Below are 26958 nucleotides of genomic sequence, written 5' to 3'. Positions count from 1 at the left end.
ATTTCTTCTCGCTGCTTCTAATGAAATGTGACAGGACGGAGCTAAATTGAAGGAAGAATTATTAATGAAAAAAGAGCTAGGACTTACTGGTTTGGGGAACTCTTAGTCTGTCCAGATTGCAAAAGATGCTAAAACTAGGAGATTCACTGTCAGGAACACATGCTCTGGGGAGACAGCCAAGGGTGTGGCCAAACAATCTTTCGCTACTCTCTGGTAAAAATGAAAAGGTCAGAGTGTTCAGTCACACAGATGACTCTTTGAAGAGATGAGGCACGTATCCCCTCGGCTGTCTCAGCAGAAGCCAGGCTTAGAGATGGGGTTGTCTAGGAAGTATCTGTGGAAGAACCCCCTGTGTGATGAAGTGAACCCCCATGCCACACACAGGAGGCCCGTGGCGTTCTTGAAGATATTACACCAGTTTGAACCAAAAGGGTCAGAGAGAGGGTGCATAAGGTGTCACACTCCCAAAATTCGTACAGGCAGGAAACAAGCTGATGAGACAGCCCAGCCACAAACATGTTGCTATCCTTCAAGAAGTAAGAATGACTCTACAAGGGTAGAACCACGGGCCCGGGGAGCAGAGTCTTAATCCACAGAGGATGATTACCAGGCCTTAGAAGCAAAGGGAGTCTGCCCAGTTGGATTTTGAAATTGCTTGGGACAAGGGACTCCTTTTTTTCGTCCATTTCTCCCTGTCTGAATGGGCATGCCTATAGCTGTCATCTCTTGCCTCCCCACCGTTGTATTTTGTGAGCAGGTAACTTGATTTCTAGTTCCACAGGTTCACAGATAGAGAGGAATTCTGCCCTAGGATGGATTAGATTCAGAGCCTCATTCATATCTAATTTAGATTATTTAGATAATGAGGTGTGGGACTTTTGAGCTGATGAGATTTGCCTAATACTTGAGACTTGGGTTGATGCTGTATAGGGTTGAGACTCTGTGGTACCTTGGGGTGAACCTGTTTTGTATGTGGGAGACTTATGAATCTTTGGTATGAATCCAGGGGGAACCCTGTGGTAGGCCGAATAATTCCTGTCCACATCCTAATCCATGGAACCTGTAAATATGGTACCTTGCACGGGAGAAGGGACTTTACAGGTGTGATTAAATTAAGGGTCTTGACGTGGTGGAGAGATTATCTTGAATTATTTGAATAGGCCCAATATAATCACAGGGATCCTTTCAAGAGGGAGGTAGGAGAATCAGAGTTAGAAGAAGAAGATGCCGGGCGCGCGGGTGGCTCAGTCGGTTAAGCGTCCGACTCTGGCTCGGGTCATGATCTCGCAGTTCGTGAGTTTGAGCCTTGCATCAGGCTATGTGCTGTCAGCATATCCCTCTCTCTCTCTCTCAAAAATAAATAAACATTTAAAGAAAAAGAAGATGTAAGGACTGAGCAGAGGTCAGAGAGGAGAGAGGATGGATGCTACAGTGCTGCTTCGAAGCTGGAGGAGGGGACCACAAGCCAGCTAGTGCAGGTAACGTGTAGACGACAAGAAAGTCAAGGAAACAGATTCTCTCCTAAAGCCTCCAGATGGAAGGTAGCCGTGCAGCCTGCTGTTAGACTTCTGACCTCCAGAAGCGTAAGATAATAAATGCGTGTGGTTTTCAGCCCCTACATTCGTGTTAACTTGCTACGGCCACAATAGGAGAACAGCAGATTTTCTGGGCACTGACAAATTTGGAATTGAAGAGAGATGTGGGTGTGTCCAGCGAGTTCAGGAAGGCTGGAGTCTGATTTTTGGCTGGCTTCTACAGCACAGTGAGTGTGAGAAAAACAATCGTGCCTGGAAGAAAAACTGGATCATTTAACTTTTTGTTTTTAGCTTTGACATTTGCAGTCTCTCGACTTAGTGAGGAAAACCTGTCAAGATTTTGGTTCATCACGGGAAAAGTTCAGCAACTCTGCATAAATGGTGACTTTTTATGATGGATGATACATTTCTTCATTCTAATATTTTATTAACTTTGATCAAATATACTTCGATTTTTGTGGCTGTTTTTTTACCCACCAGAAACGTCTGTTATAAAGCGTGGTTATTTTGTGCTAGACAGCTCTCTTAAATGCAATCTTTTAGGGACTGCAGTCCATTGGTAGTTGAATTCCTAAAATGCTTGATCTTGTTGCTATGGATGACAATGAATACGATTGGCATCATATGTGTTTTGTTTGATGGTTGGAGAGATGTGAGAAATGGAAAAGTCAAGAAGTGTGTGGGGTTGGGTGTAGGTGCAGTTTTCTGGGGTATAAATCACAGATTGTGCCTCTCTTCCCTCTTACCTATATCCAGGGAGCATTTAGCCTGATTTATTAACGCTTGTCCACTACATCAGCTTGTCAAGCACTTTCACCTTTGTTTTGCATTCTAACCTCTGAATGGCATTTTAGCCCAATTTAAACTTTCAGCACTGAAGTTTCTTCCATATTCCTATGAATCACACATAATTTAGTACAAATACATAACACAGTTGTACATCAGATTATTCAGAAAAGAAGACTGCTATGATTAATGTTAGGTAGTTCTGTGGTCAAGAAAACATACTTTTTTCTTTTTTTAGGTGAGCATTATGGTGGTCATTAGGACTATTCCTGAATATTCCAGTTCTAGCTCTTCTCAGACACATAGTAGGATTATACTTTCTCCACTCTCTTGAATTTTCATGTGGTTCTCTGATCCACTCTGGCCACGTAAGTATGAGCACTTAACTGTTCTGCTCTGGTCTTCCCTCCCCTGCCATGCTGATTATGACAGCACGTGCTGACATGGGACCTATGTGAGCCTGAATCCCTGAGGAGCGGGGACACACAGAGCCCTGCTGCTCGTCTGCGCATATAGCATGTGCAAGACGTAAACTTGTATCTTATTGAACCACCAGTACTGGGGACTATTTCTTACCGCAGTGTAATCTCCCCCATTCTAAGTGATATTCAGTGTCTCAGACAAAAACTGAATGTGGTTCTGACAAGTTAATTAATTATTTGGGTATGTATTAATACTTCTTTGAAAAACTCAGAGAGGGGCACCTGGATGGTTCACTCAGTTAAGTGTCCGACTCTTGATTTCGGCTCATGTCATGATCTCACGGTTGTGAGTTCAAGGCCCACATCAGGCCCTGCGCTGACAGCATGAAGCCTGCTTGGGATTCTCTGTCTCCCTCTCTGCTCCTCCCCTGCTCATGTTCTCTTTCTCTCTCAAAATAAATAAATAAGCTTAAAAAAAAAAAAAAACTTGGAGATACCTCATCTTATTGCAAACATCCTCAGTTTCCAAGTCTCAGTGTAATTTGACAACATTATATATACCTTGTTACTTTTAATTACTGAAATACTGGCATAGTGACTTTAATGACTTTGTCTTAAATTTGTCAGTACACAACTTAATCTATTCTGAGCAACTTCTTACAACTGTTTACTTTTTAAAGTTACTTTAAATGTTTACAATCTATCTGGAGAAACAACAGTGCAAAATATATTAGGAGCCTTAAAACTGATTTGCCGCACTTGACATTTGCTCAGTGTAAAACGAGATACATGGCTGTATTTTAATTTATAGAAAAAGAATTTCCGTAAAGCTGATACTTTCCTCGTCACTTCCATCACTACTAAAATTCTAACCAAATACCAATAATCTGAATAATCTCCTTGGACAGGTAATTATGGATGGAAGTGTTGAGTTCATGAAATTATGATAATGTAGATGGATCTAAGTCAACACTTGCATCTGGTGGCTGGGACCTTGCTATTTTTTAATATCCAAAAATTGTGGTAGAATGAATGTGGCTCAGCTAATCACCATCATTCAGAAGACAAAAGCTAAAATTCCTTAATTTTTTTTAACATTTATTCATTTTTGAGAGTGAGAGAGAGCATGAACTGGGGAGGGGTAGAAAGTTTGGGTGACACAGAATCCGAAGCAGGCTCCAGGCTCTGAGCTGTCAGCACAGAGCCTGATGTGGGGCTCGAACTCACGGACCACAAAATCATGACCTGAGCCAAAGTCGGACACTTAACCGACTGAGCCACACAGGCACCCCCCCCCCTTTATTTTTGAAAGATGCAGTATCCTATCCCATGTTAATACCACATGAGAAACCACATATAAGACATCAAATGAGGCCGTTTTGTTAGAGAGTACATCCTATGGGTTACTCCTTCAAAGTGGAATAATTACTTATTTTATAGCTGATGTCTTCCTATTTTAAAAATATGTGTACGCCCCCTCCCCCACACCCTGAATGTTTTCTAGTTCTCATGTACTTTCTAAAATGCAGGGATTCAGTTGTACACACACGCAATCTGTATGTAGGGAGGACTCTTTGCAAAGTCACATTGAGTGAGTGCTTTTGTGTCTTTGCTCTGAGCACCTCCTTCACTAGCAATTCCAGGGGCTGTTTCTCCAACCCCCACTACTTGTCTCTAGGACTCCAGCTTCCTGCATCCATCTGGTCCCTGAGATTCCTTTATAAGACTGAACTTCCTACTGTTGGGCCCAGAAAAAGAAATTGAGGTTCCTCCCCACGCTTCCAACCCAGGAACAGCTCAGGGAGCCTCACAGGGTGACAGCTACCTAGATCCACTCAGACTCAGGGGACAACACAGGCCAACAAGTGATGGAAGAAAAGAAGTTCCATTTCTCACCAACAGGGAGGGTGCTTTCTGTCAGATGCCTAAACACATTGTGTGGCCGCCTTCAGAATTAAGGAGGGGTGGGGCGCCTGGCTGGCTCAGTCAGTGGAGCATGCGACTGGATCTCAGGGTTGTGAGTTTGGGCCCCGTGTTGGGTGTAGAGATTACATAAAAATAAAATCTTCAAAAAAAAAAAAAAAAGAAGGGGAGGTTCGGGGAAATTTTTTAAAGAAGCTGTCAGTTTCTCTCAGGGTTCTGACTTTCCCTTTGGGAGATGCCACCCAGGGATTGGGGAAGCAGCATACAGTTGGTTTGACTGTCTCCGGCCTCAGAGGAACTAAGAGAATGTTAAGTTTACTCTAGACACCGGCAAGTGTGTTCTGTTCATAAAGAAAGAAAATTACTCCAAGCAAAGAAGAAAGTTGTTTGATTTACTGTTTACATAAACCTGTCACTACCTGGCATTAGTTTGCAAATATTTTTGAGAAACGAATGCTTTTTTCCAACTTACAGAGCCCCTAAGTATAAAACAGTTAAAGGGGTTGCTGCTCTGGTGGGCCTCTCTACGGACCCCCAGAGGGGCTTTGCAGCATATTTAGCACAAAGGTATCTTTTCTCTAAAGCAGAAGTTCTCAAACTTTTTTTGAATTTAAGAGTCACCTAGGACTCTTCTTTAAAATGCACATTCTGGGCCTCAATCCCAGAGACTCACACTCAGGAAGTCTTGGGAATCTGTATTTTAACATGCATCTCAGATGATTCTGATACCAGCATGGATGGGTCATGAACCACTGCTCTGCAGACTGCTTTCTGGTGGCCTATTCAATGGCTTCATCTTAGCCCCACTTGGTCCCAGTTTATTTTAGGTACTTAGTTTACGAGTGTCATATACCAATAAAAGGGGCTTTTCTGCCAGGGAAAATGCTATCTTAGTTACCTCTTCCTCATCTCTCAAATTCTGCGTTCCTGTGTCTGGAGCACTCCAGATGTGGCACGACTCTCGGCTCTCTGGTGAGTCTGCTCTATCTGAGCTCTATCTGAGGCTCCCAATACCCTCGTCCTTCCAGCCCTTTCTGGTTTTCTCTGTTTGTTTGCTTTTCTTTTTCTTTTTCTTTGTTTAAGCAGACCTCTTTAAACCTCCCCTTCCCCAACCAACAAACCCTGAGGAGAGTTAAGTGATGTTTATCAGCAAATATAAAACTGACATCTTGGTGCAAACACAGCTAACTGATAAACACATCAATGATCCTGTGTAGCAAGGCGCTGGATGTTCTGAGGGATACAAAGAACAAATCCAAATGAGTCATGTTTTTAAAAATAAATGAAGCCCACAATCAGACAGCACTTGACGGGCAATAATTGAAAAGACACTATCAAGTGTTGGCGGGGACATGGAGAAAGTGGAACCGTCTTGCACCCCAAGTGAGAATGTCAAATGGTGCAGCCACTTTGGAAAACAGTTTGGTGATATCTTAAATAGTTAAATGTACCTCACCGTATAATCGAGCTCTTCAGTGTTAGGAATCTGCCCAAGAGAAGTGACAAAGACTTACACATGAGTGTTCATAGAAGTATTATTCATAATATCCTCAAACTTGAAACAACCCAAATATCCGTCCAGTGGTGAATGCATATAATACGGTATATCCATATATTGGAATATCATTTAGCAGTTAAAAGAAATGAAATACTAAAAGATGCGACAATATAGGTAAACCTCAGAAACATTATAAGCGAAACATGCCAGACACCAAAGGCTATATATTATAAGGTTCCATGTGCGTGAATCTATAAAAGGCATACTCAGACAGAAAGCAGATTTGTGGTTGCCTGAGGCTACAGAGGAGAGCAGAAAACAACTGCCAGTGGGTTTGAAGAAACTTTTTAGGATGACGGAACTGTTCTAAAACTGGATTGTGGTGGTAATTACACAGTTCAGTAAACTTACCAGAATCACTTAATCACATATTTATAATGGAATTTTATGGAATATAAATGTTACCACGATAAAGTGGTTAAATATTTTTTAAAACAAGGCATATAGCAAATTAAAGAATCAGTTGTTCTCTTCTCTGCAAAAGAAATAGAGAGATACAGGGGCGCCTGGGTGGCTCAGTCGGTTAAGCGTCCAACTTCAGCTCAGGTCATGATCTCGCGGTCCGTGAGTTTGAGCCCCGCGTCGGGCTCTGTGCTGACAGCTCAGAGCCTGGAGCCTGTTTCAGATTCTGTGTCTCCCTCTCTCTCTGACCCTCCCCCGTTCATGCTCTGTCTCTCTCTGTCTCAAAAATAAATAAACGTTAAAAAAAAAAAAAGAAAGAAATAGAGAGATACAAGTCAGAGTATGGCCTGCAGGCCCCGGGGTCCCTATAACATTCTCAGGATGTCCTCGAGGTCATTTTTCTCACAATGCTAAGAAGCATTTTGCCTTTTTTGCTGTGTTGACATTTGCACTGATGGTACAGAAGCGGCAGCGGGTGAAACTGCTGGTGTCTTACACCAGTCAAGGCGGTGGCACCAAACCTCGTCAGCAGTCACCGTATCCACCACCACCATGTGCTTCTAATGGAAGAACACGTTCCACTGTCACTTCAGAGTGTCCTTCATGAAGCAGTAAATTTTATTTAATGATATTGTCTTGTGCCTTGGATGCATACCTTCTTAAAAATTTTTTTAATGTTTGTTTATTTTTGAGAGAGAGAGAGAGAGACAGAGTGCAAGTGGGGGAGGGCCAGAGAGAGAGGGAGACACAGAATCCGAAGCAGGCTCCAGGCTCCGAGCTGTCAGCACAGAGCCCGATGTGGGGCTCGAACTCACAGACTGTGAGATCATGACCTGAGCCGAAGTCGGACACTTACCCGACTGAGCCACCCAGGCACACCTGTGCCCAGCTTTGTAATAGTCTATGCGATGAAATGGGAGATAGGCACACATAAAACATTTTTTCTGCGCACCCAGGTAGGGTGGTTATCCCAAGGAAAAGTACTTCTGCAGTTGATTGAGTTGCAGGCTGAACTAGCAATTGTTTTTATGGAACACTGTCTCTACTTTAGAAAAAAAAATGTGTGGCAGATAAATTATGGATATTCAGACTTGGGTATTTGGCAAACATCGTCTCAAGAATGAATGAAGAGAACTTGTCACTTCAAAGACAACAATTGGCAGTATGTGTTGCCAGTCATAAAATTCAAATGTTAAGCCAAAATTAGAATTTTGGAAAACTTTATACCACCACAAGCTTCTGTCAGGATCTCCTGACAGATTTCTGTCAGGATTCTGACAGCTTCTGTCAAGATTTTCCTGATGAGATCGATGGTGATTTTAACAAATGTGATTTCTTTTTTCATCTTGTATAATGAAATGTGTCAAAATCTGGAGAATATGGGCAAAGGGTGCTTGATACTAAAACGGTTTGAGAACTGCTGGCCTAGTGGCCGATAGCATGGACGCGGAGGACCCTTCTTGGGTTGAAATCCCAACGCTATCACTTATTTCTTGTGTGGTCTCAGGTAAGTGCTTCATCTCTCAATGCCTCAGCTTTCTCATCTATAAAATGGGAATAAAAACGGTACCTATTGGGGCGCGTGGGTGACTCAGTTGGTCAAGCGTCTGATTCTTGGTTTCTGCTAGGTTCATGATCTCATGGTTTCGTGAGTCCGAGCCCCATGTCGGGCTCTGTGCTGCCAGCATGGAGCCTGCTTGGGACTCTCTCTCTCTCCCTCTCTCTCTGCCCTTCCCCCACTCATGGTGTCTCTGTCCCTATCACAGTAAATCAATAAACTTTAAAATAAGAAGAAGAAGGGGCGCCTGGGTGGCGCAGTCGGTTAAGCGTCCGACTTCAGCCAGGTCACGATCTCGCGGTCCGTGAGTTCGAGCCCCGCGTCAGGCTCTGGGCTGATGGCTCGGAGCCTGGAGCCTGTTTCCGATTCTGTGTCTCCCTCTCTCTCTGCCCCTCCCCCGTTCATGCTCTGTCTCTCTCTGTCCCAAAAATAAATAAAAAACGTTGAAAAAATAAAAATAAAAAATAAAAAAATAAAATAAAATAAGAAGAAGAAGAAAGTAAAAATAAAACCGGTAGCTATCTCAGAAATGTGGACATAAAAATGAGTTAATATATGTAAATAATTGTGAATATTAAAATGAGTTCATATACGGAAATCACTTAGTATAGTGCCTGACTTAGAGTACGTGGTCATTGGGTAGTTGTTACGATCTTGGTGAGTGGTGATTTGTAAAAGCTAATGCATTTTACATGTGCAATCCATAGAAATGTGTGTGTAATTATGTATACTTTCTTTTTCCTTTTGTGTAACTGGGAAATCTGAGGCTGAGATTCCTCCCCGAGCCTCTGCCTCGGTTTTGGTCCTCCCGCTTCCTGGCAGTGTGCACCTGTGCGTGGTGTCCGGGGGGCTGGCCCGTCCCGTCCGCCCAGCCTCTGTTGCTTGGGGTTTCCTTCTTCTCCTAGCAACCACACAGTGTGGTTTTAAGGAAGATGTGGTGACTCAATGCCATTATGAAGGGTACGGTTTAATAGATTGAGTATAAACAGAATACAGTTGTGTACGGTTTCTAGTCTTAGTATTCTTAGTATTAGAAGCCGCGTTCCTGCCTCAGCAGTGTTCGAAATGACATCATTTTAGCTCAGTGTTTGGGAACTTATGTGAGTAGAGAAAAAGTGGAAGGCCCCGTCATATGTCTATTTTCAGTGCTTAATCCAAGCTGACAGGAAGTTTAAGGGGAAAAAGATGACTAACTTGGAACCTACCTCTGCAGTCCTTCCAGAGGGACGACATGTGAGCTATTTTTCTCTCTCACTGTTAAAAAGACGTTCATCACATGTTGACCTTGCTCACTTGTGCAACCAGTAATGTGACTCGCAGCTCCCGTCAAGTGCTGGGCCTCGCCCTCCCGGAGCCGGTGCCCTGCTTTGTAAACACGAAGGTACTTCGTCTGTTGTTCCCTGACTGTGTCAGCAGAAGGAACAGTTATATATTTTATACCCATTAAAAGGTGGTGAAAACACTCCAAAGTTTAGTGTGAGGTAAACAAGGTAGGATAGACTGCCAAAGAATCGTAATGGTTGTTTCTTTTCCTAGAAGATCACAGACAAAATTACCCTCTGTTGTGGAGTACTGATGTTACACAGATACGCTCACGTTTGATGGTGAATAGCCCAAAACCCACAGTGTGTAAATCACTGGAGGTTCACGGATTTAAGTGGCTTCTGCTATCCTGAGAGAAAGATGAACGCTTGAAACAAGAGTTCATTTGGGGGCCATCTGTTTTATCTGTCATCCCACATCCCTCTGCATCTGGGAAGAACAGCGGGCCAGCCCGTGCGAGTCTTTATTCCTTGCCCCAGCCTAGGCTTTGAATTATTGCCGCACATCAAGATCCTTGCACGCACACCGGCCCTTGTTAAATAGGTTGAGAACAGCCCTGACTTACATTTCGGGGGTGTGTTTTGGGAGCCAGTTACAACGCCTCCTGAATATTTTGTAAAGGTAATGTTGTATAAATACAAAGGAGTGCCATTATCGAGATGGTCTAAATACAGAGCAGTACCACGACTGAGGCAGCGTGCTTACGGATATACTTGCATTTTAAGATTGAGAGTGTTTCTTTCCCACGTGGCTAGTATACTGGGAATAGGAAATCAGATCAGACTAAAAGCCAAAGAAGTGCTTCTCGAATATAGGTTGGTAGTGAATTTTATTAATTCAATTGAATTCAATCTCACAATATTTGTTATGGGTGGAATAGATTTAGTTATTTTTAATCATGTTCTTCTCTCTGTCACTGCTAGGGCCTTGTGCAAACTTCATGTCTCAATAACTACAGATGTCTTTTATAAATAGAATGCACTGAAGTTAGTTGACCTGGGCATGTGAACAGTGTCTGTGATTATACTACGGCAGCTCTTTGACACTAGAATCTTCTGTTCTTTGAGTCTCTTCCTATTTTTAGTAGCTCCTAAAAACACCTAAAAATCACATATGAGTTGCACATAATTTTCAAAAATAGTTAATGGCTGTTTTTAAAACTCCCTCCTCTTTTCACGACAGTGTTCCAAAATCTTTGGCGGTTTCACCTTACAGTGTGATATCTTTGCAAGGATTTTTGTCCTTGTGAAGTAACCAGCTGTGAAGGGTCTCAAGCAAAACTAACATTTCTGTGATGACAGTTTATGCTGCTGTTTAATTGTTGATTCTCATCTTGTCTTCTATGTGTCTGTTTGTGTTTTTCAGGAAAAAAGTGCCAGTTCAAATGTAAGACTTAAAACTAATAAAGAGATTCCAGGATTAGTTCATCAACCCAGAGCAAAGTAAGTTCTAGTTCCTTTTTTCCTTATATTATTTTTAAAGCTAATAATATTTTCAGAGTGAGCTCAGTTTTGCCTGCCAGATAATCAAGATGTATTATAAAGCTTCAGTGATTGAGACACTGTGATTTGGTCTAATGGAACAGAGCAGAGAGTGCCAAAAAAGACCCACAATAACTGACAGAACAGACATGTCAAATCAGTTAGAAGAAAATAAAAGGAAATATCTTTATGACTATGGGGTAGGGAAGAATTTTGAAAAAGTCACAAAAGATGCAGATCTTTGAAGAAAAATGATTAATATGACTGCATTAAAATTAAGAACTTCTTTTTATCAAAATTTGCTGTAGGAGAGTAGAAGGAAGCGATGGAATATATTTACCATGCATATAATTGATAACGGTTGGGTTTCCAGAATATGTAAAGTAACTCTATAAATCAATAAGTAAAAAACAGAGAGCTCATAGAAAAAGAAGCTAAAGATATGAACAACCGTTTTACTGAAGAGGAAACATGAATAGCTAACGTCTCGGAAGAAATACCATTTCACACCACAAGATTGGCAAAAAATTTAGAAGTCTGACAATACAAATGGTTGACCAGGATGTTGAACAACAGGCCTCTTTACCCTAGTGGAAGTATAAACTGGTACAATTACTTTGGAAAAGTGTGTAGTTTCTAAGAAAATTGTACCTGGGCATACCTTGCCCACCAGCAATTCCCCCTCTCAGGTATATACCCTAGAAAAACTTGTACATGGGTGCTGGAAGACCTAGTTGACCTGGAAAATTCTACATATCAGTGAAAATGAATGACTTAGAGCTGCACCTGTCAAGATGGAAGAAGGTCATGAATGTAAGGTTGCACAAGAAGGGAAGTAAGTGGTAGTCCCTGCCTGCTATAGTTTCATTTGCATAAAGTTCAAAAACAAGCCGAATGAGTCAACCTATTATATATGTCTGTGATAAAACAATAAAGACAAGCAAGGAAATGAAAAGGCATTAAACTTGGAAGCGTGGTTCTTTCTCACTGGATGGAAGACAATGGGACCAGGGGTTCTGTTTCTTAATCTGAGTGGTGATGATACGGGTGTTCCTTTAACTATTGTTATGTAAAACTGTACAAATAACATATGTTTTCTATGTGTTATGAATTGCACAATTAAAAAGTTAAAGAAAATAATGGGTATTTTTCTAGAATTGTTCTAGAACCGAATCTACCTTGGCGATAAAATGCACTTTGTGTGACACTCAAGCTATCTCTCCTTTCCTTCAAAGAGGCTCCATTTTCCCAGAGCTACAAATCTGTTTTGTGGTGTTCCATCTAAATATGAACAAATTCCCTGAGGGTGCTGATCACACTGGTGGCACAGTCACCCCCACCCTAAAATAAATTCATGTATGTAATAGTAGTTCCATAAATCCATGCCATAAGCAGAAGAAGTTGTGTTATGTCTGATTCTTCCCAGGAAATCGAGACAAAAATAACCTAGTTCATAATCACTTTACCCTGGCTCGGTGTCTGTGGAGTTGCTGCAGGTGGTTAGGCCTCTTCAGGGGGTAGTGATGAGCTCAAGGATTTAATTTTTTTACTTTCAAAGAAAACTGGACATTTTAAATTTTTTTTTTTCCAACGTTTTTTTTTTTTTTTTTTGGGACAGAGAGAGACAGAGCATGAACGGGGGAGGGGCAGAGAGAGAGGGAGACACAGAATCGGAAACAGGCTCCAGGCTCCGAGCCATCAGCCCAGAGCCTGACGCGGGGCTCGAACTCACGGACCGCGAGATCGTGACCTGGCTGAAGTCGGACGCTTAACCGACTGCGCCACCCAGGCGCCCCGAAAACTGGACATTTTAAAATCCACTTATCATCTATAATGTCAGTGGAATAGTAAAGCCAATTTTTGAACCGTTGGGTACACATTATGTCATAATCACAACCTTCCTGTCCACTTCACTGATAATCACTTTTATCAACACTAATTGTATCTGCCTTGGAGAGACAGCAGATATCTCATGATACAACCAAGTCATGTTTTCATCCAAGCCATTCAATATATGCTATTTTTAAATGTTTCCCATATCTCTGAGTTCTAAGAAGAGACTATAAGAAGGAGAATTTCTTTTTCCCTTTAGTGTGAATACTTATTTAATTTAGACATACTGAAGCAGCCTCCTTTGCAAACTGATATGTGCTGAAGCTTTCAGAGAAATTGACTAAATTGGCTTGTGTGTTTACATTAAAATTAGGAAGAAAATCCTCTGTTATTCGTGTGTGTGTGTGTGTGTGTGTGTGTGCGTTTTAAACTATGAGTCAGAACCTGGGTTACTGGAATTCAACTACGAAATCTTTCTGGAAGGCCACAAGAAGTTTTACTTTTCCTCCTTGCTGACACAGGTGATTAAGAAACTATTATTTATTATGCAGTGTATACATAAGATAATGAGTTTCTTTTCCCCGGAAGTGGAAGGACAACCCCATACCTGATAACAGGAGATTTATTAATAATAAAGATAGATGGTCTTCACATCTTCATCTGAGGTACTATGCAGAGCACATTCTTACTGACTTTGGGATCTCATGAGAGTGACCTAATGTCATCAGGCTTCAGTTTTCTCAGAGAAAAATAGAGGAGAATCATCGTCTCTTACAGGGCTAGAGATATTTATAAATGAAATAATGTATGACCCAGTGCCAATCACAGTATCTGATGCTGGTTAAGAATGCCTTAACAGTTAGAAACAACCCAAATGCCCTTTGGGGCGCCTGAGTGGCTCAGTCGGTTGAGCTTCCGGCTCTCAGTTTCAACTCAGGTCATGACCTCAACGGTTTGTGAGTCCTGCATTGGGCTCTGCGCTGAGAGTGCAGAGCATGCTTGGGATTCTCTCATTCCCTCTCTCTCTCTCTCTGCCCCTCCCCCCATCAATAAAATAAACTTTATTTCAAAAAAAAAGAAAAGAAAAGAAATAACCCAAATGCCCTTTTACAGGAAATTGGGTAAATGAACCCCACTGCCTTCACACAGTGAAATATTAGTTAAAACTCACAACACTAGATGGGACCGAGGAATATAATAATAGGAGAAAAGAGTAAATCCTGAAAGATTACAGAAAGCATGATGCACTCTTTGTAAAGTTAAAAACAACTAAATAAATCATCTGCTTTTTAGAGCACATGTAGAGGCAGTAAAGCTATACAAAGGGGAAAGTAAGGGGATGTTGGTTCCCTTAAATTGAGGAAACACACATGGGTAGGAAGTAAATTAGCTCTAGGTTGTTGTCAAGGTCCTCGCATTCGTTTTTTACTTTGGCTTCATGAGTGCATATTATACTATTTAAAAAAAACTATATTCGACTAAATAAAAGTAGCTGTGCATGACTATAAGCAAGAGTGTGTCATAATGTGAGGATTAGGATTAAGCCACTTTCCTGAGATCCAGTTGAGCAATGATGATGATGATTTTGAAGAAATAACTATTCAGGCCAAGATTTGCCAGGAACCCACTGAGTAATTGCATTTCATTTTTGCAGGTGAAGTATTAGGGAGTTAGGACCTTGTCTTCTGATACTTTTGTGGCTTGGGCTTTTATTATTGGAAACTTTTTTTTAAGTCCCTAAAAATGAAAGCCATATATCTTTCAGCTCAAACCCTCATCTTGCCCACCCTCTTCATTCCTTTGATTACTTGTCTTTAAGATTCCATACTGTTATCATCCCTAGTCTCATGAAACTGAGAAATCACAGACAGAAGAGTCTTTGACGATTCAAGGTTAACTCACAAGAGCTCTGCCAGCACCAACTGGGGGCACGGGAAGTGCTCCAGGAAAACGTTGTGCTTTCTGCGACTGAGTTTATTAGAAAGAAATAGGAATTACTGAAATTGTTAAGTTTGATTAGTTAAATCAAGTACCAGCATACAGACTTTTCTAAAAGACTTTTAGATCTAATTAATCTTGGCATAAAATACTCACTTTGTAAGTGGATTCATAAACAGTCTAATTATCCCTTTCTAATACCTTGAGGAAAGACAGGCCAGTGTGCTTTTTTCTCCCGCACCATTCACAGCCACCAAATTGTGCAGCAGAAAGGGCTTAAGAATCCAGTTATTACTTAAGGACTGGTTCTCACAGCGGAGTTTGAAGGTAAAAACTAATATTAATGCCATTGTGTTGATAGAGTTTCCACGTGAAAAGAGAGCATCCATGTTTATCCCGGCAGGAGACCGCTGAGATGGATCATTTATTTCATCAGAGTGAAAATGCCATCTCTGTCCCTGTTGAAGGGATTTCAGGGCTTGCCTGTGAAACGAACCCACAGAGAACAGCAGAGTAAACCTCGCTCTTTCAGGTCACACCGTACTTAAGGTGATGTACACACAGCAAGGACCTCTTAGTGCCATTGGCTCCAAGCGGCCGTGTCTGCCACACTCCCAGGGATGGCGGAGTTTATCTGAAAGAGCTCATTTGGTGCATCGGGGTCTGATAATAAATAAGTCACCTTCCATTCATCTTTCTGGCTAACACAGCCCACATACTATATTTCTTTTTTTTTTTTTTTTTTTTTTAATTTTTTTTTCAACGTTTTTTATTTATTTTTGGGACAGAGAGAGACAGAGCATGAACGGGGGAGGGGCAGAGAAAGAGGGAGACACAGAATCAGAAACAGGCTCCAGGCTCCGAGCCATCAGCCCAGAGCCCGACGCGGGGCTCGAGCTCACAGACCGCAAGATCGTGACCTGGCTGAAGTCGGACGCTTAACCGACTGCGCCACCCAGGCGCCCCCCACATACTATATTTCAAGGTGGCAAGAAGTCAGTCCATCTGCTGGGAGACACTTCTTGGTAGGTTTTGAAATGAGACGGAGGCAGGCCGGGATATTCTTGCTCTTAGACAAAGAGAAAGTAGGCAACATTCCTGTATCAGTGGGGTGTGATGGTAGAGATGCACTGACGGAAGGCCAGTTGCCTGTGTTTGGGTAGAATTGTTTCAGGGCACACCTGAAAATGAAAATGGTGTTTTACTTCTCAACCATTATTCCCTCTACCCCAGAGTAAGGTTACTGTTTGGTTCAGGATTCAGGTAGGGTTGAAAACACCCTGTCTTGACTAATTCATTCTGGGTTGAGTAGCTTTTGTTCAGTTTGCTTTAATCAAGGAATGCCTTTTCTTTTTTTAATGGTTAGAAAGTAGGTAAACTACACAAAACTGGAACCACTAAGGTTTTTGTGCTTGCTTACTATCCATGCATCTTGAGGTCCTCACTGTTACCTTTGGCATCAAGCTCCTATTATGGACCCTGATCTCTGCATTCCTGATCCCAGGGATCTTGTCAGTCTAATATGTATATGTCTGAGTACTAACTAAGCACCCCTGTTTTCATGTTTTGATACTTCAATAAAGGAGTTAATGGAAGTTAGTAACAGTCATACAACGTTAGTGCCGGAAGGGACTACACTTCACCATGCTAACAAACTGAACTGCCTCGTGAGGGGTCACGAATCACATGAATTGAAATAGGGACCACTCAGTCAATTGATTAAATATTTCCCTTCCATTATACACAAAGCAATATATGTAAAAAACTCTAACCTAAAAGTTTCCACAATGGACATCTGATCCTAAAAATGTCATTTTTATGAGGTCTCTTGGAATCTCCCAGGGAAACTAATGTGTGTGTGTGTGTGTGTGTGTGGTCATCCATATTAAGATATATGTGTGTATATGCGTGCATATGTGTATGTGGTTATCTATTAAGATGTATCTATGTTTATATGTCTACATGCCTTTCTATCTGGGACCCAGAGCTGTCCAGCAACCTCATCTGCTGAAAGTTTGGCCAGGAACAGGGAGGATGCCCAGAACATGTCTGAGCAGCCACATTGACTGCCAGAATATGCCTGTTCGCCACTCACAGGAAGCCCCCCAGGCTCTCCCTCAGATCCTGTTTGCACTAACGTTGGACACAACTCTAATGGATTTGGGTGTGCTAAGCCTGGGGCAGAAGCAGCTGCTGGGAAGAAAACTGAAAGAGAACTAATACCTTCTTTGACCAGAAGAAATGAGAGTGGTTCAAAGCAGGCAGAGAACAAAAGCCTATAGTTTAAGGCCACTTTGCTTAAGGAGAGCCAGCTCTCCCCATCTCAAGAGGCTCCAGGGAGTGTTCCCGTATCACAGAGAGAGATTGTGGTTTAAGGCCGTGGGAGTGGCTGCTAGTCATTAAGTGAAAGTCAAGTAATGTTTGTGATAGATCCTCTATTAAAGTTTAGAAGGTGTGCATTCAAAATGGCTCAAATGAAAAATGTTTTGGCACGTAAAGAAGTAAAACCACAGGGAATCTGGGAAAACTCAGGTAGGCAAAATGGCTTCTCCACCCAGCCAGAGAAGGAAAGGAGGCTGTTTAATATATTCTCATGCTCCCAGATTCTGGCCTGCCTTTCTAGCCTGCAACAAGAGAAGGCCTGTTTCTGAAACAGGACATATACCTCACTTGAATTATCAAGGACAGGAAAAATGACATGATATAGAAGTGAAAGTGGATTGCTGGTATAAGATAGTTTGTCATTTTCCTCTTGTATCAGAGCTGATGTCCTCGTGCCCCCAGATTTTAAATCTTGCTTTTACACACAGGGGAAAACCTCCTTCAAGCCCCATTATCTGTCATTGGAGGCCTGAAGGGTGTGGGGTCCCTTGTGCCATTCTCTGCGGCCCCTAAAGGAGGAGGCATAGTGCTAAGGGGTATGTCAGGTGGGCTGTCCCCTACACCGAGACTTGAAGGGAAGGAGCTATTCCAGAGCCACCCCTCCCCCCACCCCCAGCCACTGCAACAAGTAAGCACTAACAGTGAAAGAAGCGTGTTGTGTGATGTGTCTCTTAGCCCAGAATCCTGAACCTCCTTGGACCACCTACACCTATTTCCTGTCATTAAGACCATGTTGCCTCCAAGACATTTTCCTCCCCACGCACTTCCCATCTGTGATTCTTCTCTGTTCTCCTTACCTTCTTCTGTTTTGTCTCCCCCCGCCCCAAACTGTGTCCATCTGACTAAGTAAGCTGTTAAATAGCATTAGACAAGCAAGCACACAGGGCAAGCGCTACTCAGATATGCTTCCTGACGCACTCCCACATCCCAGTGGAATTGCACTTCCCAAAAGGTGCATTGGCCGTCACCACTGCACAAAGCGTTCAGGGACAATGTCAAGTTCTTTGCCTGTTTGCCGCCAGCCCACACCTCTATGCTCAGCTGGATACCATGCTAAATACCAGTCTTTATAAAATACACATTTCACCATAACAACTTGGATATATTTTCTTTTTCCAGTTACACACAGTGTGAAATATGCCATGTACTGCTTGGCTACGCCTTTTTTTTTTTTTTAACAAATGTGTATCTGAAGAAATCATTTGGCACACACCTCCCAGTAACATCACTATAAATAACATGTACGTTGAAAAGAAATTGTATTCCTTAAATCATAGGAACTTGTAGACTTTTATGCAACACATTTAGAGGATTACTGTAATGGCATTTATCCTTAATATGACTTCAGACTATCTCAGTGGAAAAGTCGGCAATAAATAAATGTCTGCCTCAAAGTCTAGGGACTCAGCGTTTTTCATTCGAGGAAGCTGGGTTTAAGAAAACATTGAAATACACACTTAACTACTCTCTGTTTTTTTTTTAGCATGCACATCTCTGAAAGCCAACAAGAATTCTTCAGAATGCTGGATGAAAAAATTGAAAAGGTAAGAAGTAAAAATAAATTCCTTGTTTCAAGGGAAATATGCTAACTGCCTCATGAGTTAAGGTAATAATGTTCTGGTTTCTGTGTTGCAAAGCTGTTCCTGTAAGAGTATGGGTAGAGAGTTAAAACAAAAGAAGCCCCCTCCCCCTGCCACACACACAAAATGTGACTGTGAGAATGTTTAGCGTATACCAGAGCATCCAAGATTCTCGGCTTGTTGACCATTAATTAATTAAAGTGTGTAGGGCCAGATAGGGTCTAGCAGTGCTAGTAAGAGCCTTTGCCTAGAGACAGAACATTGCTCTCACTGCACATTGTCTGCACGTGATGCCTTGCTCTCGCTTCAGACTGCAGGCAAGAAGGTTCTTAGTACCTGCCAGAACTTACGGAATGTCTGCTGTATACCTGACACTGCTCTGAGTTCTCCTACAAACATCGCAAACCTGTTACAGTCAATACCGACCTCAGGAACATGGCTCTGAGACACGTTTTATCTTCCTTTTACAGACAAGGAAACTAAGGCTCATAATATTTGAATAACTTACCAAGGTTTGCAAGGCTGGTAGTGGTCCAGTTGGAATTTCAGCCCACATCTGCCTCACTCCAAAGCCGAGACTCCCAAGTTGCTTCTCTAGGAGTGTGTGCGTTTTACAATGACAAGAAGATCTGTGTGGAAAATTGAACCCATACTTAGGATCTCAGAGTGCCATATGCTAATCAACTGAATGAAGTATGGAAGATGGTAACAATTAAAGGCTTACTTGCAGACTTGCAGAATTTAAATGCATCACCGCAGGGGGTGAATTTAAATACTGAAGTTATAAATCTGAGTATTGTCATTTGAAAACCTTGTTCTGAAGAAGAGTACAATCCTAAATTCAGAACATAGCACAACTGTGGTTAAGGCGTCATGGGCCAGTTTTGCCTTTGAATTTTTTCCATGTTTATTTTTATTTTTTACATTTTGTGGCCCTTTTATCTGAGCATTTGTTCACAAATTCCTAAGTTATGATACATATCACTCAATGGAGAATAATGAAGAAGGGCTTAAATTCACCAGTATTTCAGCAGCAGACCCCATTCTGAAATGGACCTCCTTAAAGAATAATTGTATAATCTTCTAATGCACCATTACAAGACCAGCAGATGTTACCAATGTGAAAGGTAGAGATGGGTGATGAATTAAAATGGTACTTTAATGCATAGTATCACTTGGCTATACATAAATACTGATTTGCATGTAATTTTTTTTCATTATTAGTGAAATCCTTGCTCACATATGACTTTTTAGATTAAAAACTTCATCTGGGAATAATTACCAAGTTTCATGTATTGGTTCAAAACCTGTTCAAGGTGTCAATAGCATTTGTTTTAATAAAAAAAAGCATAAAATAAATATTTCATTCCCACTGTAATGGTGAAGATCTTTTCTTTCTCAGTTTATTTGGATTTTTTTCCTCCACTAGCTTTTTGGCAATAAAAAGATCTTAGTAGTCAGAGTTAGTCTGTAAAAACCAAAACCTGAATAGTAAGTTATCTTTTTAAACAAAATTTACAAACCCTGACAAGGCATTTAAGATGACCTAATCCCTTTCTGGTGTGTTTCCATAATAGAAATTCTACCTCCTTGCACTCACAACTGGAATTCATTGTTTCCATCTGAAATCCGATTTCCCTTTTTCCCTTTGCATCCAGGGTAATGACGTGTCTAACACAACAAAAGCAAAGTGCATAACTTGATCATTTGTTGGATAGAACCGTCCCTGGACGAAGGAACATTTGTAGACTCAACATAAACAGTATTCTCCCTATAAAATACATTTATATCTGAAGAAGAGCTTTTATATAACCTGTGACATGCACCCAGTTCTAGATGTCTAGTGGAATTTTCTGTCTGCTCTGAACCAAGCTTTCCTGTTTCTTCCCTCTTATCTAAAATTCACCCTTCTGAATATTGTGAACATGCTGTTCCGTGTACTATTTGACCATTGAGCCTCCAAAGTTAAAATGTTCCTCCTTAATATATGCATTTGGCTTAATACAATCCTCACCATATTTTATATAGCCCAAATTGGAAGTTGGGTTCTTACAAATTATTCTCCTGACTTTTCACCATTGCTAGATATTTCTTTGGTACAAGTTAGCATGGGGACAACTAACTATATATGCAACTCAGATCTGTTCTGTAGGTTTCCTAGGGCTGATTTAAAAAAACAAAAAAACTCAGAGCTTCATGCTGAAAATTGGAGTCATTCTAAGAGAGCTTGAGTTTTGAGATTTAATCTCTCTCAAAATGTCCAGGAATTGCTTTTTCTTCCTTAAACTGATAAGAAGTAAAATGGACTGAATGTGGGGAGATTTAAACCTGCTCTTCCTTGATTCTTCTTTTGTATTTATTGAATGTCTGCAGGATGTGGTTTCAATTTACCCTTCAATTCTTGACACCAGAAGAAATCTCTGCTCTCTCGAGATAGATGTAAAAGTACCATTAGAATAAAAATCTAGGGACGCGTCTGGGTGGCCCAGTTGGTTGAGCCTCCAACCTAGGCTCCGGGCATAATCTTGTGGTTCATGAGTTCGAGCCCCACATCGGTCTCCACTCTGATGGTATGGAGCCTGCTTGGGATTCTCGCTGTCTCCTTTCTCTCTGCCCCTTCCCCGCTCATGTCTTCTCTCTCTCTTAAGACGAATAAATAAACTTTAAAAAAATAAACTAGGACTATTAGGTGGTATAATATTTCTAGTGAAACTTAAATTTGGACTGCTCTCATTCAGAGGTGATCTTGGTGCCGAGGTGCAGTTTACCTTTGCACCGCAGCTGGACCAGCATTTTCTAAGTAGTGGTGGCAAAGAAAAGAAGGTTGCAAAAATACATTTTGAAAAAGCTAACTTGGGACACCTGGGTGGCTCAGTCGGTTAAGCATCCAACTTGAGCTTAGGTCGTGATCTCATCGTGCCTTGAGTTCAAGCTGAACCCATATCGGACTCTCTGCCATCAGCACACAATTGTCACTATGAGCCAGGTCCTCCTGTTCTGAACACAGGTGTCTGTGGGGTCAGTTATTAAAACTTGAGGTCCGTTAACCAGGCAATCAGGACAGCTTCGTGGACACTTGGTACCATTTCAGGTGCTCTGGTGGTGTGTAGGAGGCCAGGACGCTGAGCTCCATCTGGAGATAACCAAGGGAGAGCTTTTGACAGAGAGCAGGGAGAATTCCAAAGAGCTCTGTTTGATTGATTTACTTTTGCATTTCCTTTTTGGAGAGTAAAAATCCTCTGAAACAACAGGGGCACCTCATTTGTTTTTACCTCATTATTTTTTACACGGATATCTAACTGATTCCATTGGAATCTATAGTTGTTTTGCCTGACAGTTCACAGACTCCTGAACCTTATGTGAAGTGGTAACATTTGTCTAATTTTGCAACTTAGAGAAAATGATAGTTTACTGCAGAGCAAGGTAATGATTTTAAATTCTAGTTTTTCATTGTATTTAGAGGAGAAAGAAGGTATCTAGATTATTAAAAGTTGGCCCCATGGAGGAGATTCTGAGTATACTACCAAATACAGATTACATAAGATTTTAAGATACGCTTTCTTCTATACATTTGGGTTTAATTGTTAGAAGCAAAACAAGTAAATACATGTATTCATAGGAATTATAGTATCTTCTCTAGGCAAGAACAAGTATATATATTTGCTTTATGAGGATATAAGAATAGCTGATGACCAAGGAGTCTGTTGCCCCCCCCCCCGCGAGACACCTCTGGGTGTCTATATAATATATATATACATATATACATATATACACACACACACACATATATATATATATATATATATATATATATACACACACATAATTTATTTATTTTGACAGAGAGAGAGGGAGAGTGGGGGAAGGGCAGAGAGAGGGAGAGAGAGAGAAAATCCCAAGCAGGCCCTGCACTGTCAGTGCAGACCCAGATGCAGGCTCAGACTCACAAACCATGGGTTCGTGACCTAAGCTGAAGTCGGACGCTTAACCGACTGGCCACCCAGGCGCACTAACACCTTTATATTAAATAAAGAATATCTCAGTACACTACCACTTGCATCTGGTTAGTTTTTCTCAAGCAAAATTGTAAACTTTGTTGGTGGTGAGTATCTTTTTGGAATCTGGTAAAAGTGATAAAGAGTCTCCCTATAAAAATGTACATTAGTGGTGCCTGGGAGGCTCAGTTGGTTAAGCATCAGACTCTTGATTTCGACTCAGGTCATGATCTCACAGTTGGTGAGATTGAGCCCCATGTTGGGCTCTGTGCTGGCAGCATGGAGCCTGCTTGGGAGTCTGGCTCTCCCTGTCCCCTACTCACACACACACACTCGCTCTCTCCTCTCTCTCTCAGAATAAACATCTTTTTTTTAATGCACATGATATCATATACACTAATTTCTTAAGTCAAATGTCAGAGTTGTGTAGTTCCCTGGAGCCTATCCCTGGGCCCCAGGCCAAGAACCTGTGGATTTCTTTATGATGCATATGATTGATGTGCTTCCCTCAAATCCAGGGCCCATTTGCACCCTTGAACCTTATCCGCAATGATCCATATAGACGTCTGGTTTTAAAGATTAGAAGACTAGGGCTCCTAGGTCGCTCAGTCAGTTGAGCATCCAACTTTGGCTCGGGTCATGATCTCACAGTTTGTGAGTTCGAGCCTCACGTCAGGCTCTGGGTGGACAGCTCAGACCCTGGAGCCTGCTTCAAGTTCTGTGTCTCCCTCTCTCTGCCCCTTCCCTGATCATGCTCTCTCTCTCTCTCTCTCTCTCTCTCTCTCTCTCTCAAAATAAATAAACATTAACAATTTTTTTTAATTTAAAGATTAGAAAACTGAGTGCAGATAATTCCCATGCAAAGCCATTCTCCTTTTTTTCGTACTTTCCTTCCTTCTTCTCAAAAGTAGCTGAAAGTACTTCACCCCCAAGGCTGAGCCACCAGCATACCTAGTGTGTCGTCTCACTTATTCCTGTGTGAGCTTGAGACTACCACCGTTGACTGGCACTATTCATTGGAACATTTTAGGGAAATGTCTGAGAAAGAACAGTCTGCGATTTAAAATCAGCTGATTTTAAAAGATGTTCATCTGTAGACCTGTACATCTGTTATTAAAAAGGCATTCACACTTAGAAAATGTTTGCATTCCTGGAGTGGCCTGATTCCCTTGGCCCCAAAACTAACCTAGTTGGTAAGAGAGCAGGTCTGCATTTATCAATTTATTCCAGGGCTCCTTCTCTTAATATTACATCAGCTCAGTCTGAACCATGTCTTGATCAGAAGGTGTTTGCTTTTCACCCGGTGAAGACAGGGTCTGGCTTGTAATTACAAACTCTGAGTGGACTGTGTGACCTCACAGCTGCTGTAGAATCACATACAATGTTTGAGAGGCGCAGCTGATGACAGGTTTTACTCCTTGGTGGTGGGTTTGAGGGCCTCCTCAGTGCCCACTAGTTGAGAAACATGGGACTGTTGTCTCCAATCCTCAGGAATGTGGCACAGCCTGCCCGTGTGTGCAGAGGAAATCATAGGGTGTACCTCCCTTCTCGCTTTCACTTCTGGTAACAACCAAGACCCTCAACAGCCCTCAACACTGGCAGAGAGGCCCTTGCTGGCACGTATACTTTGCAAGTGGGCTGGGCTGCCAGTAGCATTTCAGTAAACAATTTCTTGCTCCATGCTAAGCATAGTGTGGCCTTGCTTTTGCTAATAACCAGACCCTTCCTTGTGTTTCCCTTCATCCCGCTGCCTCTTCTGCTCTCTCTCCTGTATGTACCTTTCCTCATACATCAGCCAATGTAAAGCTATAATTACAAGGGTAAGGATGTGACTCAGTCCTGTTTTGTTTTTCTCCATACTGAAGAGTCGTGGTGATGATGTTGGTGTAGGAACCACTGGCAAAGGGTGCACACGCTCTGGGCTCCCATCCTAGCGCTCCCAGGTAGCTGAGAGTAATAGACGGTGCAGCCAAGGAAGAGAAAGGAGGCGACAGATCTGGAAGACATGCAGCACACACAGTCTCTGCTCACTTTCTTTTCTCCGGAGGGCTTGATGTTCAGAGAGTTCTTGAGGTGCTGTCAGCCTGGCTCTTTAGGGAGCAGCCGAGGAGAAGAGTTCAGAGTCCAGAACAGTGTAGTACAGGAATGCAAATAAGAACCATTCCATTTTAATGAATGAAGTGTGGCCAGCAGTGCTCTGAACCCCACGGTAATGTGCGGCGCAATCCGTGGTTGGTGTCATGTTGCTGTGGGTGCAGTACTTAGGCCAGGGGAGGTACCATTCGGAACAGAAAGACGGTGACACTGGTGTGTGTCATTCCCTTGTGCCCATTCGGTTTCTCCTTCCTGTCCTCTTCTCAGGCTGTTTCCCTTCCTCTCCATGGCCCTTCCACTCACTGCGTTCGGCAGCCACGGGCATTGTCCTAGCCCTACAGAGAGTTTGCTGAGATAGAGAGGGTGCCAACCTCTGTGACTGCTGCTTTTTTGTGTATGAGTCTCTAAAAGGACTCAAAGAATTAAACAGGGAGTTTCCTTAGGATAAGAATTGGGTCTCATTTGTCTTTGTTTCTTCAGAACCTCGCACAGGGCCTGGGACTGAACAGATACTTACTAATCTTGTTGAATGAGAGAGAGCATGGCACAAATAAGACAAGTGGGCTTAGCAGAAGTGAAAGCCTACAAAGGAAGGAGGTGTGGTCAGGCAGACTCCTCCAGCAGAGGGCTCAGCAAGATTGGAAGTGTTCTTAACAAAGAACAGCAGAGCAGGTAGACAGCGGGGACAATGCCAAGACCTGGACTGAGAGAGGTCGAGGAACGAAGCAGCACCAGGTAAGAGAAAGAACCTGTGCTTCCAACCTGGGCCAGATCTGAGGGCCACCTCTAGTCTTAGCTGTGTGACCCCAGGCTAATTGTTTAACCTTTCTGATCCTCTGGTTCGGCCACCAAACAAATTTGCATAATAATACCAACTTGTCTGGGAAATTGAAGATCATTCACCAAAGAGTCTCTAGCAGAGAGTTTGAAATGCGCTCTGTGATCGGTAGCTCTTATTTTGATTGAAGTTTTTTGTATCCTCATCATCAAGGCTATTTGTTGAAATTGAGGGGGGTTGCGAGGGGGCTAAACCTGAAACTAAAAATGCAGAATTTAACAGCTTGAATCTCCCTTGAGCAAAAGTGTCTGCCTATGGTAAAGATGTCTCTCCTTATAGGTAGAGTGTTAGTGCACTCTCCAGTGCACTGACCGGTCTGCCTCCTGTGGTATATACATGTTAAGGAATTAGATTCATGTGAACATTTTTAGAGCCATTAAATAGCCTCGTGCTAGCTTCTGAGCTGTGATTACAGAATGAGTCAGTGAGTCAGTGGCCTGGGTACAGCTGGATCCCTATATATATTTTTCGTGTCTGGAAGTTTCCTTCTTTTTTAACTCTTACAGATTTTTTAAAAACTTGCTTTTGCAAATAGTAATACCTGCCACAAAATGCTTGTGATAGCAACAAAATTATAACAAGTTAGGAAAAGGGGTCTCCCCAGAAATCATTAAAATGATAAGATTGGCTTCTCTTGATTCATTTGATGAGCATATCTGGGATGTGTTCTCTGGATCCAGAAATGAGTCAGGGGCCAGTAGGAGGTGCATAATTTAAAAGTTGGATTCTTGCCTTTAGGGAACTTCTAGAAGCATAAAATTTCAAGTTAAAAGGAACTTTAGATTGCCCCCAACTCTTTAAAATTCCCACTAGTATTATGAACCCTCTGTAGCAAAGAATGACATATGTCCATTTATATCATTTGGGAAAGAATTATGAAGCATATTATGTTCTGTATATTTCTTGAAAGTTTTATTCTGAGATAATCTTGTCATTTATGGATATTTATTCCTCTCTTTGAAGTTCTGTTGAGTGGAAACATATTCTGTTTCATTCCTAGAGAAGGCATTCTTGGAGCAGACAATTCTAGATTACCCTCATTTAATCCCATTTCCCTAAACAGATTCAAAAGAGGAATACCAAAATTCTTTAAACTCATATTCCCAAAATTAGTTGCTGGAGGTTTGGAGATATTTAATCATACCCTGCCTCCATTCTGGGTTCTTAACAAACTGAAAATAGGCACAAGGATCCAGGTAATTATCATGGATCAGTGCCCCCCTTATGAATGACCCTCATAATCCCCAAATCTAGACCTTCTGGTGAACTAGTTTGGAATATATTTGCTTTTAAAATTTATTTATTTATTT

At 41.8% G+C, this 26958-nt stretch overlaps 1 protein-coding gene across 1 annotated transcript in view; it reads left to right on the top strand.

Moving 5' to 3' along the window:
• The window catches only part of C15H1orf21 (chromosome 15 C1orf21 homolog), a 238433-nt gene that overhangs the window by 186760 nt on the left and 24715 nt on the right, over positions 1 to 26958 (top strand). Inside the window, exons 4-5 of the mRNA XM_058701149.1 lie at positions 10873 to 10949; positions 18625 to 18685. Coding sequence (XP_058557132.1) covers positions 10873 to 10949; positions 18625 to 18685 — 138 coding nt within the window. The remainder of the gene's footprint in view (positions 1 to 10872; positions 10950 to 18624; positions 18686 to 26958) is intronic.

The sequence above is a fragment of the Neofelis nebulosa genome, chromosome 15 (genome assembly GCF_028018385.1).
Source record: "Neofelis nebulosa isolate mNeoNeb1 chromosome 15, mNeoNeb1.pri, whole genome shotgun sequence".
NCBI lineage: Eukaryota > Metazoa > Chordata > Mammalia > Carnivora > Felidae > Neofelis > Neofelis nebulosa.
Note: the sequence above shows the minus strand (reverse complement) of the source record. Positions and strands in the feature narration are given on the sequence as shown.